We start from the raw sequence: 20,378 nt of genomic DNA, 5'->3' as shown, positions 1-20,378 counted from the left end.
AAGTCCAACATTATGAATTGCTCAGCGGCAGCTCCGACTGATGTGTGCAGCAATAACAGCCTACAATTAAAAGTCTTTAGCAACTCTATCATCAGAACCTTAAAAAGGGGCGGCCATAGCTGAATGGTTAGGGAGCCCGCTTGGGGAACCAGAGCCCCTAGTTGTCCCTGGTTCAATTCCAGACCATGGTAATAATGTTGATGTGTGTCCCTGAGCAAGACTCTTAACTCCTAATTGCTCACGCTCTCCTTGTGGGCAGCAAATCGGTTGGGCTGAAAATACAGATTTTCCCTTGTGCAAGGAGTAGTTATTCAAATGTAGTTGAAACTCTGATATAGGTAAGAAACCAATTCTGAATGTGATTGAATATAAGAATAAGAAAGAAACCAATTCTGAATGTGATTGAATATAAGAATAAGAAAGAGTTTTGACATTTTTAGACACAATATTTTCTTTAATCTTAATTAAAACATAATTTAGCTAAATTGCATGACTGTGGTGGGGAAAGAACAAACCAATCTGTTTCTGATTAACATTTGTATTTACTTTCCATAACATGCCATGGATAAATACTAGGGCTGTCAGTCGATTAAAATTTTTAATCCCATTAATCGCATGATTGTCCATAGTTAATCGCACGATTAATCGCAATTAATCGCATATTTTGTATTTGTTCTAAATCTACCTTAAACAGATATTAATACTCATATCAACATGGGAGTAGACAAATAGCCTACTTGCTTTATGCAAATACAGCATATTTATTATTATTTGGAATAATAACAAATACTGTCCATAATAGGCCTAACAAACATATAACAACTTGAGAAAATATCTGCTTCCATTAGGACAGATTAATAGTGAAAGGACCACCGCTCATCGAGGTGCTGCATGCCTGAAGGTCTATGACCAAAAGCTTGCACTTTATTAACTGAAAATAAAGAACATGATTTTGCACACTTTTGAGTGTGCAGAGGCTCCCTTAAATCTTTCATTAGGAGAGATTTAAAATAAACTTGGCATTCAATCACTAAACCTCAGCATCCCTATTCTAAGGGGATATTCACCAAAAGTAGCAGATTTAAAAGCTCATTACAAGATGCTACAAGAGCTTGTAGATCGGCTATTTTTGGTGAAGAAGCAAGCATGAGGCATTAGAGGGCCTGAATTGGTTTAACTGAAGTAATATTGATACATTCTAAATATTATCAAAGTATTCTGAGGCACCCTGGACTGGTGTTATTGGGCACCCTAGTTCACTATGAGAAACCCAGCTGTTATGATGTAGAGTGTACTAGAGACACTGATGGCTCGTTGGAGATGTGTGGCACACAAGCCATAGTCAGCCAGACTTGCCGGATTTCAGCCGGATTTGGGCCATAACAGGGCCCAAACCTGTTTGCCACTGAGGCAGCCAACTGGTGACACTGCCAATGTTAACTGCTAACCACTGTATGTGGGTTCTCTGGCCGTTGTTGCAAGCATTTGGTGGTCACTGTTAGCATGTTGGTGCAGGGGTCTGGGGAGGCAGAGCACTGTATAATAAAGGACGTCGTAGGCTACTATGTGCTCGTGTACAAGTTCTTGGGAGCGTGTGTGTATCTGGGGCTCGCGCTGTCTGCAGATGTGCCGTTTCAACACTTCGGTATTTGATGCGCGCGACGCCGTGAGCGGTGATATTGTGGTGGTCTGCTGCAAAAATCTCCGCCGTTTTGTCTGTCTCATACATAGAGTTATGGGGTCTCATACTATGACTAGCCCTGCTGCTAGCCGCATCACACACTGACTGACTGTTGTCAGCGCATTCGCTTCCTCACTCTCTATACTACGGAGCGCACCGAGGCTCAAACATCAGCTGCGTTAATCGCACGTTAAAAAAAATATCGGCATTAAAAGGATTGTGAGTTAACTAGTTAATAGCGCGCTAAATTCGACAGGTATAATAAATACATTTCTTGTATGAGACATTATATATCCTGCTGATGTTTGCTGACTCCTAAGTGCCACCCCGTGGCTGTATTTGAAACTACATTGCAAGACATAAGTGGGTGAAGGCAGTAGACCGTGTGAAGTAAGTGAGATGAAAAAACCTGAGTGAAATGTGACAAAGTCAACCAGAGACGACGGTACCTACCTACCTACCTACCAACATACCTACATACGCAGCATAACACAGTACTTGCACGCTCTGCTGGCGCAAGTAATGACATTAGTCTATTAACTAGACTGCACTCTGTCGAGGTGCCAACTTGCACCTCGTGCACTCATATCCAAATATGGCCTACTTGTGTGCCAGCAGAGCGTGCAAGTAGGGTGATGAGTGCTGTGGGTATGTGGCTCAGCTGTCTGTGAGTATGTGACTTGCCTGGCTCCAGCCCATAGACCCGCCCACTCTCTGAGCGGACTGGTTCTCTTGGTCTGGTGTTGTCATATGATGCTAAAGTGTCTCTGGTTTAGGCAGATCCAAGCCAATGAGAGTCGGAGGCTCGGAGGAAGGGGTGGGTCTAACTTTTGAAAATCAACAGAAACAGTGGAGGGAGGGGGAGCTCAGCCAAAGCTCTTAATTGCTCCCTTTGAACTTCAAAGGAGGTTGTGCACACCTCGTTAGCATCAAAGACAACGACCTGTTTGATGCCTGTTTGATACCATGTCATAGAGGGGAGGGGGAGGGGGGAATGTTTTTGTGTACAAGTCAAACACAACCCCTCCCACCAGATCTCTTGTGATTGGGAATTTCAAATCCCCTCCCCTTTGAAATCTCTTGTCAATGGGACAATGTCAGACTCAAGCTCAGCGCTGAGTCTGAAATCAGGCTAGTATGTGACAACACTTGTTGGTTGGTGCCGGTGGTGACATCACCTAGAATGCTTCTCCCACATTGGCTAAAGCCCCAGAACGCTGCTCCCTCATTGGCTAATGTTGACCACATACCCACATACAGACAGCACTCATCACCCTACTTGCACGCTCTGCTGGCACAAGTATCAAAGTCAAAACATAACAAGGATTCAAACTTTTCAATCCAATGGAGGCAACAAAGGTACAACTTAACGAGTCCAAAAGGAGTTTAACTTCTCAAACTGATGAATACAAACGTCCTCCTAGTAGTCGAACTTCAGGCCATGTCTTCAAAAGGTTGGAGCTGTAAGGGAGGCAGTCAGGCTGAGTGAAGACACCAAGAATGAAAGCAGGCCAGAAGAGCAACAGGCTATCAACCTAAAGATCTGCACACCTGGTGAACCAGACTGCACTCTGTTCAAGAGCCAACTTGAACTGTGGCCTCATAGCCATTAGTGGCCATATATGGAGCCACGACACCCATGACCATATGGCACCTGTCTCATCAGTTGCTATAACATGATAACACACTTCAAATTATAAATTCCTACATTATGGTGCTGTCATTGATGTCTTTCTTTCTTTCTTTCTTTCTTTCTTTCTTTCTTTGTTTATCAGATCTCATAACAAATGATGAAGAAATCCGTATTGTGATGGTGGGGAAGTCTGGAGCTGGAAAGAGTGCCACAGGAAACACCATCCTGCGTCGTGAAGCATTTATATCCATGTCTGCGTTCAAATCAGTAACAAAGACTTGTAATAAGGCCAGTGGTGAAGTGGCTGGTAGAAAGGTTTCTGTTATTGACACTCCAGGCTTGTTTGACACTGCGTTCAGTAATACTGAAACCATTAAAGAGGTCAGCAAGTGTATTACTTGTGCTGCTCCTGGTCCCCAAGTGTTCCTGGCTGTGATACCAATAGGGAGATACACAGAAGAGGAGAGGAAAGTTGTGGAAATGATTCAGAAAGCATTTGGAAAACGTTCAGACAAATACACCATGATTCTCTTTACTCATGGTGACCAGCTTGACCGTCCATTTAAAGAAATGATGGAAGAATCCCCTGAGATGCAAACATTAATCAAAAAATATCGCGGTCTTTATCATGTCTTTAACAACAAAAGCAAGGATCCCTCTCAGGTCACTGAGCTGCTGGAGAAAATCAAGCAGATGGTGGAGGACAACGGTGGAAGCCACTACACCAACCAGATGTTCCAAGAAGAAGTAAGGAGACAAGGTGAGAAAAACAAGTCATTACTCTTTAATGGAGATGTCAATGAGGACTAACTGGTAGGAGGAACTTGTCCCAATACGATTTGATTAGATTTATATGTGTCTGTTTCATTTGATTCTATGATGCATCTCAATTTTCTATATTACTGCACAACACACGTGGGTACTTTGTGTGTGCCTGAACACAATATATGCTCTGTGAGTAGACAGTAGACAGTAGACGTGGAATCCAGACAGAGCTCGTATTTTTATTTTTATTTACACTTTAAATCAGATGTAGATCTCACAGTCTTTTCAGGATCAACATAAGCCCACACAAACACCCACACGACCAAGGCATACACAATGGTCAAAAACTGTCCCAGAATTGTTCCCACACACCACCACCCTCAAAATAATATTGAGTGGAAATAGCTGACGACAAGCTCACAACGTGACATGTAGATCAGATATGTTTTGTTATGTGTCATACGAAGTGGTTAAGGCAATGATTTAATACATTACTAATATTGTATAATGTAAACTTGTCTGTTTCAGTGCTGGAAACATGAATTTACTCTAATATGAATTGTCTCTCTTGTTTCAGAGCTGAAAGCATTGATGGATTCATTGAACCTGACTGCAGCATCTTCAGGTGACTCCTTTCTTTATTGAACAAACTGATATTCAGACTTAGAATAAACGTTACTGTTTATTAGTGCAGGCCCACACCCAAGCCACATGCCTGTTTCATTGGTATTGTGATGATGTTGTGTAGTTGTGCTTGTGTCGTGATGCTGTTGTGTTGATGTTGTGTATTTGTGTTGGTCTGTGGTGAAAAGTCTGTGACGTGCATAGCGTTGTCCAGGGTGTTTTAGGGAAGGGAGAAGAGTCTGGGACGTGTGGAGCGTCGTCCAGGGTGTTTTAGGGAAGGGAGAAGAGTCTGGGACGTGTGGAGTGTTGTCCAGGGTGTTTTAGGGAAGGGAGAAGAGTCTGGGACGTGTGGAGTGTTGTCCAGGGTGTTTTAGGGAAGGGAGAAGAGTCTGGGACACGTGGAGCGTCGTCCAGGGTGTTTTAGGGAAGGTTCTGACAGCTTCCCTGTGTTGGCTGATTTGAGTGAGCAGGAGGGATTAGATCAGACTTTGAATGTATGGTGGTTCATACCTTTGGTTGCCTTGTAGGGGCACAGAGAAAAAAGAGACAAATCAATAAAAACAAATATTTACACAAAGTATATCCATTCACACAGTATTTAAATGAGGATAGACAAGGTTAAGGTACAGTATGTACATGAGGATAGACATAAGGTGTATCACTATACTGTTCATGATATTTAGATATTAAGAATATCAGCTCATTTAATAATCTTACATGCGTTTCTGTTTTGTTATATTTCATATCACCACATGATGACCCAACAACAACCTTCCTGAAACAGATGAAGAAAAAGGTGAGGTCTTTGACAGTTCAATACTAGAGGTAACCAGTGAGTAGGTTGTTGGCTGCTGCTACCTTTGGTTTACCAGGATGTACATCCTCTATATCTTGTTCCAAAACCATAAATGTACCAGTTGTTACACTAGTATTAATGTGTGGATGTAGAGATGCAGGAGCTTTGTTTTCTGTATTTATCTTAATCACTCTTATTTTTCTCTTCCTAACAGAACACTTTGTGATGCAGCAGAAGGAACAGTTGATTCAACTGGTTCCACCTTCCTCAGTCATGTCTCTAGTAGACAGTCTAGGAGGCACGGTCTCTCCTGAGCTCTCTGCTCAGATCCAAGCTGCAGAGATGAGCGAGGACCAGATAGAGCTCCTGTACACATCACTGCTAGAACCAGGAGGAACATCTGTTAGAGCAGCCTTTTACCATGCTCTGACACACCACCTCTCTGAGACGCCTGGTAAGATCCACATGTATTACTAAATTGTTTCACTTTAATTTAAAATAGGAAACACAATAACATCTTATAGCCTATTTTATACTACTATAATTGGATAGGCCAGGCATTTTTCAGGGGATGGCCAGTGCAGGAGCACTCAAATTCGACTGGGTTTTGAATCCTATGGTCTGGATATAGGATAGGCTTCCTTCCCTTGCCTGGCTGCAAGCGTCAGACTCTTCACACACTACGTTTCACTTCGCCACCAACAGGGGGTGGTAATGTGCGGACTGATTTATCAGGCTATTCCTTGCCCACCTTGAATTGACTTACAGAGTGTATAATGTAACTTTTTAGCATCCTTATTTTATTTTAGCCCCATATAAATGGTAAAATCTTTGCAGCACAATTTACAATTTAGGCATTTAGCAGACACTCTTAATCCAGAGCGATTTACAATAAGCAAGGTAATACATCAACATCAATACATCAAATGGAAATAAATAGTAGGCAAATCTAAGAGAAACTGGTGGACCAAGCACCTATTCAGTAAAAACCTTTATTATAACATTAAAAAAATAAAATAAAAACAAATTCTAACATAACAATTAAAAATGCTATCTAAATTGTTACGGTACACTGTACGATCTTGCGTGGTCGGCGAGTCATAAGATCATTAGAGTATTTCACACTGCACGAGTGACTTTGAAATCGGCTCGTTGTGGTTTTCGCAGACAAGATCGATCACCGACAGATCACCGACAGGGGGTCACACACTGCCAGATATTTGACTGGGATGCATCCCCCGATACATAGCCAATATTACATTTATTTTTATTCTAATTGTGCTCGAGAGCGGGTGCTATATGCACGGATAAGCTTTTGAAGTCATTCGAATCCATCCAAGCAAATTATCCAATTATCCATTATCCAACCACATTAATTATATTATCCAATTTAAATATAAGCATCCATCCTCATCCGCAGCTTCCATATTATTTTCTGGTAGGCCTACTTCCAGAAATGCATTAGTTTAGCCTACAGAATGTCTGTTCGTCTTTTTTTTGCTGCGCTATATGCGCAGATGCATTGATTGATTGATTGAAGACTTTATTAGAAGTTTGCATAGGAAAAGGTACAGTTTCATGACGGTACAGTTCACTGGTACAAGGTCTACTAAAAGGAGATCCATGAAAAGACTAAGCTTATTTCCACTGGAAACCATTGAAGTATCTCATATATGCAGTCAGACACACACACACACACACACACACACACACACACACACACACACACACACACACACACATAGCCTGATCGAGTGAGAAAGAGAACAAGAACGACAGAGAGAAAGAAACAAGCCCACAGCTTGTTAGTGGGATGTTTAACTCTATACTTGGCAATATGCGTGAGGAATCTATGAAAGAAATCTCAACTTTTTTTTAGCACAGCACAACCATAGAGGTGAGTTAACGAGCGCGACAAGTGGTCACAGGCTCGCAGCTGTTTCGTTTTACTGTGGATTGGAGCACTGGGCATTGCCTCGTCATGATAAATTAACAAATTAGACAAAATAACACACACTCACACACAGACACAAGCATTCAGAGATTTAGCTTTGTTATTGATAGATATATTATGTAATAATTAATCTCATGCATTATTTCATCCGCGGTTATCCAAAATTAATTAATAATTATATTTGATTGATCCAACCGCCATCCACGCATCTCTAGCGGGCGCTAATGATTTTCCTCTCTCGCTGTGGGTGCGTGCGCACACACACACACACACACACACACACACACACACACACACACACACACACACACATACACACACACACACACACACACACACACACACACACACACACACACACACACACACACACACACACATCCCGCACCTGTTCAATGTTCAATGCTGCTGTTGCGCACAACATAATGTGAGTCACGTTGATTTTATATTGCTATGAAACAGCTGCTATATTATTATGATGAAAGTCATGAAACAGACTATTAGGCCTATCTAACAGCAATATTAGCCTGGAATCGCGCACGGATTTGCTCGCAGAGCCTTTCATACACAGCGAGCAAAACGATCAGCGAGCAAAGCCCGATATCGAGTCAGATCACCGTTTTTGTCGGCGAGTGCCAAAAATGGTCGGCGACAGCACAATTGGCTCAAAAGGTCGGGCAATGTGTTCGAGCCATAAGAGGCCTCCCACACCTAGCAGATATTGCATCAGATCAGATCTCGTCCCCGGGGGGTTGATCGGTGATCATTTCAAACGACAGCGATCCTCTGTCTTGAATTCGGGCCCGGTATATCCCGCTGTGCCAAGTGAAATATCTGAGACCATAACACACGAGACCGACGTCTAGCGATTCTAGCCTCTTGGCGATCTCGGAGGGAATCTTTTTAGAGGAATAAAATCAAGAGTTGGGGATATATAATATCTTTATTATATTTATATAAGATAGGCTAATAATATATTTGGCTTGGAATTGGCTGTCGAATCATCTTTTACAGCATCACAACGGCGAGGTTTGGTTTGACAGTTAATTACCTTGAGTGCGCTGCATCTGTGATGTGATGTAGTCCACATTTTGAAGAATTAATCCGGTTTTTAGGTGAAAACAAGGGGAATGCATTAGGGTGGGATGAGGCGGTGGGAAAGTCAGACCGACAGAGTTCAAGTTTAACCTCTCTCTCTTTTTTTTGGCCTATTGAGCGCAGAGAAAGGCTCACAACACATCTTTGATGTGGTGCAGATGCACATCTGAAAGCATTCTCACTGATGGCCACTTTTAGAGCGGAGAGACACTGAGGAGGATGCCGTGTGTACGAAAAAGGTTCACGACTCAGCCCATTGAGCCTAATATATTAATTAATTAAAAGGGTTCTAAATCGACCTATAGGCCTACAAGTGCAACTCTGCAGGGCCGGATCTACAATATGGGCACTTTGGGCACGTGCCCAGGGGCCCTTGGCACCAAGGGGCCCTTGGCACCAAGGGGCCCTCCAAAAAAATAAAAAAACGAAAAAATGTCGAGAGAAAAAAAATAAGAAAAAAGAAAGACAACCCCCAGCTTCTTCTTCTTCTTTCGTATATCATCAGATGGCCAACTCAGTGTTCTGCAGCCACGCCCTCGTCTCTGGCCCTAAATCGAAAAGACCAGATTCTGAGGGTGGGCTGTATAAGGGGCAGCCGGTGATAATGTGCTCGGCAGTCTGTTCAGGCTCGCCACACTCGCATGCCGCACTGTCCGTTAGGCCCCACTTCTTCATAGAAGACTTGAAGCGCCCGACTCCAGTGCGCAGACGGTTCAGCGCAGTCCATAGATGGCGTGGCATATCTTCTCCTTTTACACCACCTCCTGGGTCCTGGATGTATCGCTGCATACGGGAGGGCCCAGCTGTCTCCCATGATCGTTTCCAGGATGCTGCCAGCCAGGCGTCTCTGGACAAGTCCTCAGGGATAGACTGTAGCATCTCTTGTGCTGCCTTGTTGTAGGGATGGCGAGACTTGAGCCTGCCTGGTCGTGCCGGTGTTGTTGTGGCTTTGTGCAGGATGTGCCAGTCGTACTTCTGGGCTTTTCTTGCCAGGGCGAGGGTAGCCGCATCCTGTCGTAGATTGGCTGGGGCGATTCCAGCCATTTAGTTATCTAATCCAAATGAAATGAATTAAATTATGCCCCCAAGACCCCCAATTTGATGGTCACAAATGGTATTTTGTAATTTTTTGGGGGAAGGATATGTCGTTATTTATTTTGATTGTCAGTGGCCACACTGCCACTGTTTCTTACCTCAGACTGTTATTGTCTTAAGTGTGTTCACTGGCTGCTGATATCGTTAAGTAACTTTTTAAAATATTGAAAGCGGTTAGTCTGGAGCCCTGTAGCGCGTACGCAGAGGGGGGCCCTTGGAGCTTCAGTGCCCAGGGGCCCTCAGAGGTGGTAATCCTGGCCTGCAACTCTGACAGTGTTGGTTGAAGGCTTGAGGTTGGCCAGTCACAGCCCGACAGAGTTCAAGTTTAACCTCTCTCTTTTTTTGGCTTATTGAGTGCGGAGAAAGGCTCACTTTGATGTAATGGGAAATTTCCCATATTATGCGCACATGCACCTGGCAAGCATTCACAATGATTAGCAGCTTATTAATGACCACTTTTGAGAGCGGAGAGACACTTGGATGCCGACGCTGTGTGTGTGTGTGTGTGTGTGTGTGTGTGTGTGTGTGTGTGTGTGTGTGTGTGTGTGTGTGTGTGTGTGTGTGTGTGTGTGTGTGTGTGTGTGTCGCTCTCTCTCTCAAAAAGAAAAAAGAGAGGGAGAGTGCAGTCAGTGCACGCGACAACGCAAGAGATGTTGTCTACCTTCTTCATCAATAAGTTGTTAAACTTGGTCACACATGATAGGTTTGAGTGATTACTTTGTTTGATGCGAAAGCATTGTGATGGATAAGCCCTGGATGTTACCTCTGTGATCCAGCATTTATTTGAGGTGAGGAGAAAGAAACCACTGAACGGGACAATACAAACCAAGGGGGTGCGGCAGTGCGCGGACGCACAGTTTATTTCAGCCGTAGTAAATTAGAAGGTAGAAGAGAGGCATTCCTCTCACATTTGGAAAACATGAACGCTATAACGTTTTTGAACAAGTGTGTAGGCCTAGTGTGTGTAGATCAACTCTCGGTGCGCACAGAACTGCTCTGGCCAATTATACAAGAGTGCGCTCCATCGTGATTACATAATAGCCTACAATTAATGAAAAAGGGAAGAAACACGCAAATCCAGAAATATTCTCCATATAGCCTAAATGACGTACCAACCTACATCTTCCAGGTGGCTTGTTTCGGAGTTTCACCTCGCCATTAATATAGTCTGCATGACTAGATATTAAGTTAACTATAAAAATAAGATATTGCATCTGTGATTAAGTGGAAAGGATCCCTGCGCGCTAAATTCAGTCTCATTTAAATCTCGTTAAACATGCTTGTCGCTCCTCTGGTAGGTGTAAATTACGCATAGTTTATAAGAAGGGCATAATAATGCAGCCGTCCAGTATGATTTCAGTCACTTTACTGTTCTAACCAATGGTTTGTACCCAAAACTTTCGCAGTGTGCAATGTGATGCGCATGCATCCAAGACACGGCTGAGAGTGTCGCATCTCCAACATCATTGATTTAATAAAATCCATTGGCTCATCCAAGCCTTCAACCAACTGTCCAAAAAGGAAAATGGACCTGTAGGGTTCATTTGGTTCCATTACACTGTCAAGCTGCACTAGGTCAATTAGAGCCCTCAATAGGACCCACGGGTGCCTGGCATACATGTGATTTGATTATATGGTAGAATTAGATGGTAGAAGAGAGGCATGCAACAGCCAACTCCAAGATGTATTATTATCTTACATAGCCTAAATATAAGCCATTCCTCTCAAATTTTGGAAAACATGAACGCTATAACGTTTTTGAACAAGTGTGTAGGACTACTGTGTGTATCAACTGTCGCTGCGCACAGAACTGCTCTGGCCAATACAAGAGTGCGCTCCATCGTGAGGCTCACAAAAACAGGTATAGTAGTAAAAATAACAATAATAATAATCCACCCCCACAATGTGAATGGGACCAACGATATGGACCATATGGAATAAGGCGAACTTCAAACTATCAAACTGAACCTCGCCGTTGTGACACCGTAATGATTTGACGGCCATGCCACCAAGCCAAATATATTATTAGCCTGTCTTATATAAATATAATACAGATATTATCCCCACGTGTTGTCGTGGGGAAAGGCTTTTTTGAGAGGTGATAGAATAGCCTACACTCTGCGCAGCAAAAAAAAAGGAGGAGGAGCTGGCTTGATATAATCTGAAGTAATCCCGTGGTCTCATTCAGACGACAATAATTGTAAAGGATTTCTACCCGATGGCCCGAGAATATCAAGCAAGTTTGATATTCTCGGAAGAGCTCCCGACGAGTCCCAAGGTCATAAAAAGGACATTAACATAATCCAATCGTGTCGGGGTTCCGTTCAAACCCAAGACCGAGTCCGGGGCAGACCGAACGATTTTCCCGGGGGGGGGTCATAAAATTCAGCACGAGATCTGATCGGCCACGGGATCTGCCCAGTGTGCACGGGGCTTAAGTGCTATGGGCTAAGATGGAGACTGAATAGGTGAGTCTTCAGACCACAGTGGAAGCTATAGGGAGTGAGTCTGCCATTCCAAGTGCAACTGGGAGTTTATTCCAGTTTGGGGGCCAGGAGGGCGAATAGTCTAGGACGAGTCGATCGTTGTGCTGGAGTTTTAGCGAGGGTTCTGTCAGCATTCCTGTGTTAGCTGATCTGAGTGAACGAGTGGCGTTGTAGGGTTCAATCAGGCTTTGAAGGAATGGAGGTGCCATACCTTTGGTGGCTTTAAAGGCCAGTATCAGTGTTTTGTTTTCTGTGCAGGCCGCAACCGTGAGCCAGTGGAGGGAGCGGAGAAAGGGGGAAACGTGTTAGCTGGTTGAAGACCAATCATGCTGCGGCATTTTGGATCAATTGGAGAGGCTTAAGTACACATGCCGGGAGGAGAGTTACAATGGTCAAGTTTTGATATGAGAGATGTCTGGATGAGGAGCTGGGCTGACTCCTTGGTGAGGAACGGTCTGATCCCAGAGATGTTATAGAGTGTGAACCTACAGGACCGGGTGACTGATGCAATGTGTGCCTTGAATGATAGCTGTCTGTCCAGGACCGCACCAAGGTTTCTAGCTGCTGGAACTGAAGTCACCATTGTGTTGTCAATAGAAATAGTGAGATCTTGCATGGGGCAAGACTTAGCTGGGAAGGAGAAGTTCTGTCTTGTCTGGGTTCAGCTTGAGGTGGTGGGATGACATCCACTGTGAGATGTCGGCCAGACATGCGTAAATTCACACTTCCACCTGGGTGGCAGAAGGGGGATGGGCAAAAACAGTTGAGTGTCATCGGCATTGCAGTGATAGGATAAGTTGTGAGCAGATATGAGAGCAGTTTAGAGTTTAGAGTTTAGGCATAGCAGATGCTTTTAATCCAAAGCGACTTACAATAAGTAGGTAATACATCACTATAATAAACAAGATAATGTCAGAACATTAACAACAATATAACAAATGCATAGGAATATCAATCTAGAAAAACAATAACATAGGTAGACCATGCACCTAATCAGTAAAAAAAGAAAAGAAAAAATCTAAAACCTAAAAATGCTATCTAGCTTCATGTATGGTCATTGAGGGAAGGGGAGTCTGAAGAGGTGAGTCTTCAGTCCACGGTGGAAGCTAGGGAGTGAGTCTGTAGTTCTAAGTGCGACAGGGAGTTTATTCCACAGTTTGGGGGCAAGGAGGGCAAATTGTCGTTGTGGTTGTCTGATTCTCCCCATTACTAACCCTATCCTTAATTAACCCATACTAATGCGAAGGGCGAGAAGCGACAAGAAATCTTGTGAAAGATTAGCCAAAATGTTAATAATGGATTGGAAGGCTAGTTTGCTAATAGACCTACCAGTGCTGGAAAAAGTAGGCTACCCACGTGTAATACTAAAAGTTTTAGTTAGTATCACTTTAGTTAATATCACTACAATATAGAAATACTCTGTTACAATAAGTCCTGAATTCAAAATGTTGGCATGCCTACTTAAGTAAAAGTGCAAAAGTAGGCCTATTGGTATAAAAAAAAGCAAAGTAGCCTACAAAAAGGAAAAGCTACAGTATTTAGGCTAAATGTGTTTAGGCTACATCAATTAAATTAAATTCAAACGAACTTTATTGGCATGAGAAAACATACATTTACATTGCCAAAGCAAGTATCCAAAATAAAATAAAAACAGCATTAACAGACCAGTAAGACTCCCTAATCGGGAGATAAGCGACCGTCAGGTCGCAGCATGATTTTAGGGCAAAATGTGTAGGAGCAGTGTCCAAAAATAAGGTTGAAAAAATCGGCCTGATGGTGGCGCTATATGGGACATCCATATTGATGACATGAGTGTAGACATACTGTGTAGCGATTGGCGTGATTTTAGGGCAAAATCTGTAGGAGTAGTGTCCAAAAATGTGTTTTGAAAAATCTGCCTGAAGATGGCGCTAAATGGGAGAGATCCATGTTGATGACTTGAGTGTAGAGCAAGTGTGTACCGATTTGTGTGATTTTAGGGCAAAATTTGTAGGAGCAGTGTCCAAAAATGTGTTTTGCAAGAATCGGCCTCACGGTGGCACTAGAAGAGGGCCATGTGAGAAATGATTGTGGTTTGGCAGGCAAGGAGTGTGTGTGCAAAATTTGGCATGGATCGGGGCAACGGTTGCGGAGATATGAGCAGGGCAAAAGTGTGACGTGTGACGTGTGACAGACAGACTGACTGACGGACTCACAGCTGGTCGAGGTTTTGACAGTAACTGCGACCTGACGGTCGCAATTAACAGTAGACATTATCTCAGTTTAAAAAATAATCTGTGGGTGATAAATCAGCAGTTTTCATCACTACATTGAAGTTGCTGCTATTAAAATGTCAAACTATTATTTACCACACACACACACACACACACACACACACACACACACACACACACACACACACACACACACACACACACACACACACACACACTGTTTTTCAATACTTTTCATAAGGGTTTATTTGGTTCATAACTATCATTTACCTGGGTACCCCCTGGAACTCCCTCAAGGACCCCTCGGGGTCCCCGGACCCCACTTTGAGAACCAATCCTACACACCAGTGGTGTAAAAAGTACAGTATCAACATTGTAATGTAGACATACTGTGTTACAAGTAGAAGTCTGGAATTAAAAATGTACTTGAGTAAAAGTACAAAAGTATTGGTAACAAAATATACTTAAGTACTAAAAGTATACATACTCAGTATACATAATAACAGTTTCCAAATGCATAAAAATCCTTTCAAAATAGCAGATCTACAAGCTCACAACACGTCGCTTTGTGAGTTTGTAGATCTGCTATTTTCAAATAGCCACCATGTCATAAATGTAGTGGAACAGAAGTAAAAGTATTCAGAATTTGAAATGACTAATACCTGGTCACTCAGTAGGCGTTCCTGCATAACTTCTGGGTATGATGATGATGTCACATGCATACCCTCTATTGAGTTTGTCTTGTTTTCATTTCTTACATTTCTTTTCTTTTTGTTCTATTTCATACAACCATGTGTATGAAATAATAAATTTGTTTTTGTCACTCAGTAGTCGTTCCCGCACAACTTCTGGGTATGATGATGATGTCACCCTATATTGAGTTTGTCTTGTATTTCTTACATTTCTTTTCTTTTTGTTCTATTTCATACAACCATGTGATGACTGAACATCCAGAGTCCCTGCCGACCGAGGTAAGAGTCTGATAGAACATAAATAATGTGTGATGTGACTCTCAGGAACGTTCATTTGGTGGACAGTGTGTTTATGGTTTCAGGTTGAAAACAAATACTGTAGTGTAAACAATACTGTACAAGACATACAGTAATGTATATTGTACAAGACATGTTGTTCAATAGCACTAAAGTATAGTGCTATTGTGTTCAACAGGATGATGATGATGATGAAGTTGATGGTGAAGAAGATAAACACCAACTTGGTAAGATCCAGATGCACTATTTTCAATTTGTCTGATTGGCATAGAACCGATGTTCTACGTTAATCAAAACACATGTGTTGGTCCTCAAAATGGCTGGTGTAGGACTACAAATGCAACCCATGAATTTTGTCCAAACTTCACCCAAATTTGTACACATTATCCCTGAAGTCAAGTTATCAAGATTCATCTGAAAGTAAATCGTAGGAATTAGAAAACCTGACAAAGTTTGCCACGTTTGCACAGAATGCCACAAGCATTGCTGGATCCAGAGGTGAGAAAGTTTGAACGCTCCCAGTAGGCCAAGGAAGAACCTCAATTCTAAAGTATTCACATTGTCAATGAGGTCTGTTTTATCTACCTGGCCTGGTAGAGACCTGTGCTCCGGGGAGCACTTTTCTAGTTTTATACTCAAAATCATCCTATCTTAGAATCCCAAAGGCTCTTCCACGCTGCATGGATGCCCGGCCAGTCTTGCAGTCTTGTAGCTGCTGCAGTTCATTGGTTAGGCACTAGAGGGGGACAAAGGTCTCTTAGCTCCACACACACACACACACACACACACACACACACACACACACACACACACACACACACACACACACACACACACACACACACACACACACACACACACACACACACACACACACACACACACATACACACACACACACACACACACACACACACCCATGCACGCACCCATGCACGCAAACACGCGCGTGCAATGGTTTGGAACAGTCGTCCATGTGAGCGTGCGTGTGTGCACTATAATGAATGTACTAATACATTTCTCTTTGTTTTGTTTGCCAGATCCTAACATCCAGCACCCTGGTGTGCAATGTGACGGCTGTCAGATGTATCCTATTGTGGGGACCAGGTATAAGTGTACAGTGTGTCCTGACTATGACCTGTGCTCTGCCTGTCAGTCCACTGGGGTTCATAAGGAACACCGTCTGAGGTCCATCCAGCACCCAAAGGTCAGAATATAATCATTGCTGTTGGCAGAAACCTCATTATTATGTAATTATGTCAATTCTTATTTGTTTCCCCCCCCCCCCCCCCCACCGCCCACCCCTCCCGTAAATCAATGTCTTACTTTGCCATACTAGTGGACACAAAGATAGCATAAATAGACAATCTGCAAGCTCACAACACATAGCGTTGCAACACATTGTGAGTTTGTAGTTCTGCTATTTTCGCTTTTTTGTTTGTGTGTGAAAGTGATTAAGTGTGTGGATTTTATAAATATTCAACCAATGAAAAGTATTAATATGAGCTTATGTGAAAATAATAGCTATACTGGATCCACTGGAACACATGTATTCTTCTTCTTCTACGTCTTCTTCTCCTTCTACTTCTTCTTATGTATTTTTTCATTTTATTTTTTCATTTCCTGAAAAATAATGGTTTCGGACATCGAGGTATACACCTGACAGCGACAATAAACGTTTTCATCCAAAAAACTGTGCTGTTGTAACTTTTAAATACCTCAGGGAATGTAGAAAAGGAACTAATGTTGAACATAAAAATGCAGTCACTGCCATTTCATCCTGTAATGTGGAAGCTGCTATACTGCAGCTGATGATGATGTATCTGTAGGCTACTTGTAACTTCCCTAGTTGCTGGTGATATTTATATTTGACTGTCCCCCCGAAATGCACAGAAAACTGCATTTGGCACAAACAAACACAACAGGTTACAAACACAACAGGTCTCACAACTGCACAGATGGATACTGGAATGGCATTTGTCTGTATAGCAGCATCAACAAAGAAAGACATACTGATAGTCAATTCTCTCTCTCTTTTGTCTTTAAGAAAGCAGACACGTCTGCAAGACCCCAGAAGGGAGGTGAAGGTATGTATCTTGCCAGAAGACACTAATTATCATTAGGGTCTGCGTACTTCACCAGTGCGACGCCCTATTCAATATTTTTCCCCGGATTCCTTTGGTCATGAGGCATCTCCACATATAGGCCCGCCCATTAGCGTCAGGATAGATTTTCCACCATTTAGAATTTTGTTGGGCAACCACACTCGCAATTTCCCAAAATTGACATGTTCTAGTTAGTGTGGTTGCCCTAACACGGTAACCACACTATAGTACAGGGCTACTCAACTTCAGATGGCTCAGGGGACACTCAGCAAAATATCAAAAGTCAAAGGGCCGCAAGCTAAAAATGACGGTCCTATTTTGGACGTTTACAATGATTTTGTAACACACTTCATGACAAGTCTAATAATTAAGGAAACACACAAAAAACAGCCACATATCCATCTATATACAGACAAGCCAGTAAGCCAGGACAAACCTCATTGAACCAAAAGATTGTCATGGATGGAATGATGAAATTATCAAATGTTATCAAATTATGCTTTATTCACAAAATGTGAAGTGAAAATGAACAGAAAATCTGGTTGAATCTTTTTGTAACCGCCCCTTGGAAATAAATAACACTGAGAAGGAACAGACTAATATCCACAGTTCTATTGTCTGGGTATGTGAGGCTAGTGAACTTTGGCAATGTAAAGGTATGTTTTCTCATGCCAATAAACCTCCTTTGAATTGAATTGAACAGATTGTAACAGTCAGAGTGCAACAATTCAAAACAATGACTCAAATGATATCCTTGAAATGAAATTAAGTCTTTCTTTTTTTGTAAAATAAAATAAAAACTAATAAAATAAATTATAAAATGAAATAAATGGGGGTTTGGAGAGAAAATGACATCATCTGACGTTCAGTCATATTACTGCTGTATTAAAAACAAATATTTTCATAAATCACTAAATCAGCTATAGGCCTACTTACATGTGATACTTCTTATTCACCACTAATCGGCCCAGGTCTGGCTGGTATGTGGAGGTTGCTGTGCGCAGTCAGTGAGAACGTTGTGCTGTTTTGACTTGATAATTCCCATTTTTTGTTCAAAGACTCTGTGTTCGTTTCCAATCTTTCTTTTACACATGGCCATGGTTGTTGACAGACCCGACGCGACACCCCTGTTTCTCTGTGCACGTTGTCACTGTGTTTGCACTTCCTCGTCCGGCGGTGTTGTTGAGTGCCGAACGCGCGACTCTACAAGTCCTCACCGCGTCGTGCATGCAACCCTTGTGGGCTTGTAAATCAGCAGTGTTTGTCACGGAACACTGTTGTGCGACTAGGGGCGTTATAGCGTCTTAGAGAGTGGGGGGGATGACATATCCGCGCCCTCATGCACGCGCGCTTGTACGTATCTTAGCGTTTTTTTATTCAGGTCTCCGCGGTTTATTTTTTTGCTAAACAATCGGGAAAGGCACACTACACTTTCCCTTTGCCTCTCTCCACATGCACCAGCCAGCAGGTACCAACAGACAGACAACACCGGTTTCATATAATCAGATCAGTTCCAAAAGCTTTTCAGTTAATCTACTTAATTTTACACCACTGTCTACTACAGCAAGCATGATGGTTCCCAAACGTTTTAGCCCGTGAACCAAGAGAAACTAAACCCAAACTAGTAGTAGTGAAAATAGCAGATCTACAAGCTCACAACGAGTCGCTTCGCGCTGCGTTGTGAACTTCTAGATCGGCTATTTTCAAGACCCATACAATGTGTCCACAACGCTAGCCGAACGGGCGGCTCTACAAGTCCTCACCGTGTCGTGCGTGCAACGCTTGTGGGCTTGTATATCGTCTGTTTATTGTGCGGAACGTCGCGCAACTAAGTATAAATCAGCACAACACACCCACTTCTGGTTCCTAGGCCACTGACTGCATACGCATGATCGCCCTCTTGAGGAGATTGTTAGAAATGATTTATTCAAAACCCTGATGAAGACTGGCAACAGTCGAAACGTTGGAAAATAAATTATTTGCATCGTGGCTGAAGAGTGTGCGGCCTCTTCCCTCTCTTTCATTGTTATCTGCGTGGTCAGCACCTCACTCACTTAGGTGTGCGCTCCTCCTTATGTGCTTTCTAGAAATGATTTATTCACAATAAGAAATGCTGCGTTCACTCTGAACATAGAAAAATCATATTTTTATTGGTATGATCATGACGGGGCCGACTTTATTAGTGTGGTGTAGAGCTAGGATTGGGCCCATTTTTTCAGTCTGGCCCGGATCGACGTCCAATCATTAATCATTAAAATGCGTCTGACCCACGCCGACCCTTATATTTCCCACCGCTTTTCCTCTCCTTTCTTTTTCATTGAGGAAGCCACTAATTAACACTGCCGATTGACTATCAAACTTGTTCTAATGTGCAGTGCATGCAGCTTGCCTGCTTGTTACGATTATTATGAATATTAAGCCACACTGTGGCTTGTGAAGTGTTTAAAGGTGATACACCATGCATTTAAAAAGTATTTATGTCATATTGTTTATGTCCCAAAAACTCTCTCATTTTTGAATGGCTCTCAGAGCATTTCAGCTGCAGTACCACCTTTGGTAATTCCATTACCATTTATGTCAGTAACGTCAAAAAGAGCACTACCTGCGATCTTGACAGTTTGTACTTTTACACCATTATTTTTTGGCTTGAAGCCCACACTGTTTCATTAAGGGACAGTAATTAGTGTGGTTGCCCAACCGGGCAACCACACTATAGTCATAGGCGGACTTTGCCATTTGCCCTAGGGGGGGCAGGCTTGAGCAGCAACAATTGTCAACCCCTCGACACTAACTTATCACACTGTCCAACTACTGTTATTCATTGTGTCCACCAGACCACTAGTGTACCAAATAAAACCTACAATTATGTGTGGTTAGAGCAGTGTCATTTTACAAATTGTGTTCATTATTAAGTAAAATAGCTACTTTCATTATTGGTA

At 42.6% G+C, this 20,378-nt stretch overlaps 1 protein-coding gene across 1 annotated transcript in view; it reads left to right on the top strand.

Annotated features, from left to right (window-relative positions):
- Positions 1-3,491: 3,491 nt before the first annotated feature.
- LOC308302225 (uncharacterized protein) overlaps positions 3,492-20,378 on the top strand; it is a gene marked incomplete at both ends in the record, with an annotated part of 31,422 nt that continues 14,535 nt past the window's right edge. Inside the window, 6 exons of the mRNA XM_080746484.1 lie at positions 3,492-3,581; positions 3,978-4,074; positions 4,657-4,704; positions 5,714-5,953; positions 16,375-16,541; positions 17,382-17,421. Coding sequence (XP_080602610.1) covers positions 3,492-3,581; positions 3,978-4,074; positions 4,657-4,704; positions 5,714-5,953; positions 16,375-16,541; positions 17,382-17,421 — 682 coding nt within the window. The remainder of the gene's footprint in view (positions 3,582-3,977; positions 4,075-4,656; positions 4,705-5,713; positions 5,954-16,374; positions 16,542-17,381; positions 17,422-20,378) is intronic.

This window comes from Nannobrachium achirus (genome assembly GCF_963921795.1).
Source record: "Nannobrachium achirus genome assembly, chromosome: 17".
Lineage (NCBI taxonomy): Eukaryota > Metazoa > Chordata > Actinopteri > Myctophiformes > Myctophidae > Nannobrachium > Nannobrachium achirus.
This window is presented reverse-complemented; position numbering and strand designations above follow the sequence as displayed.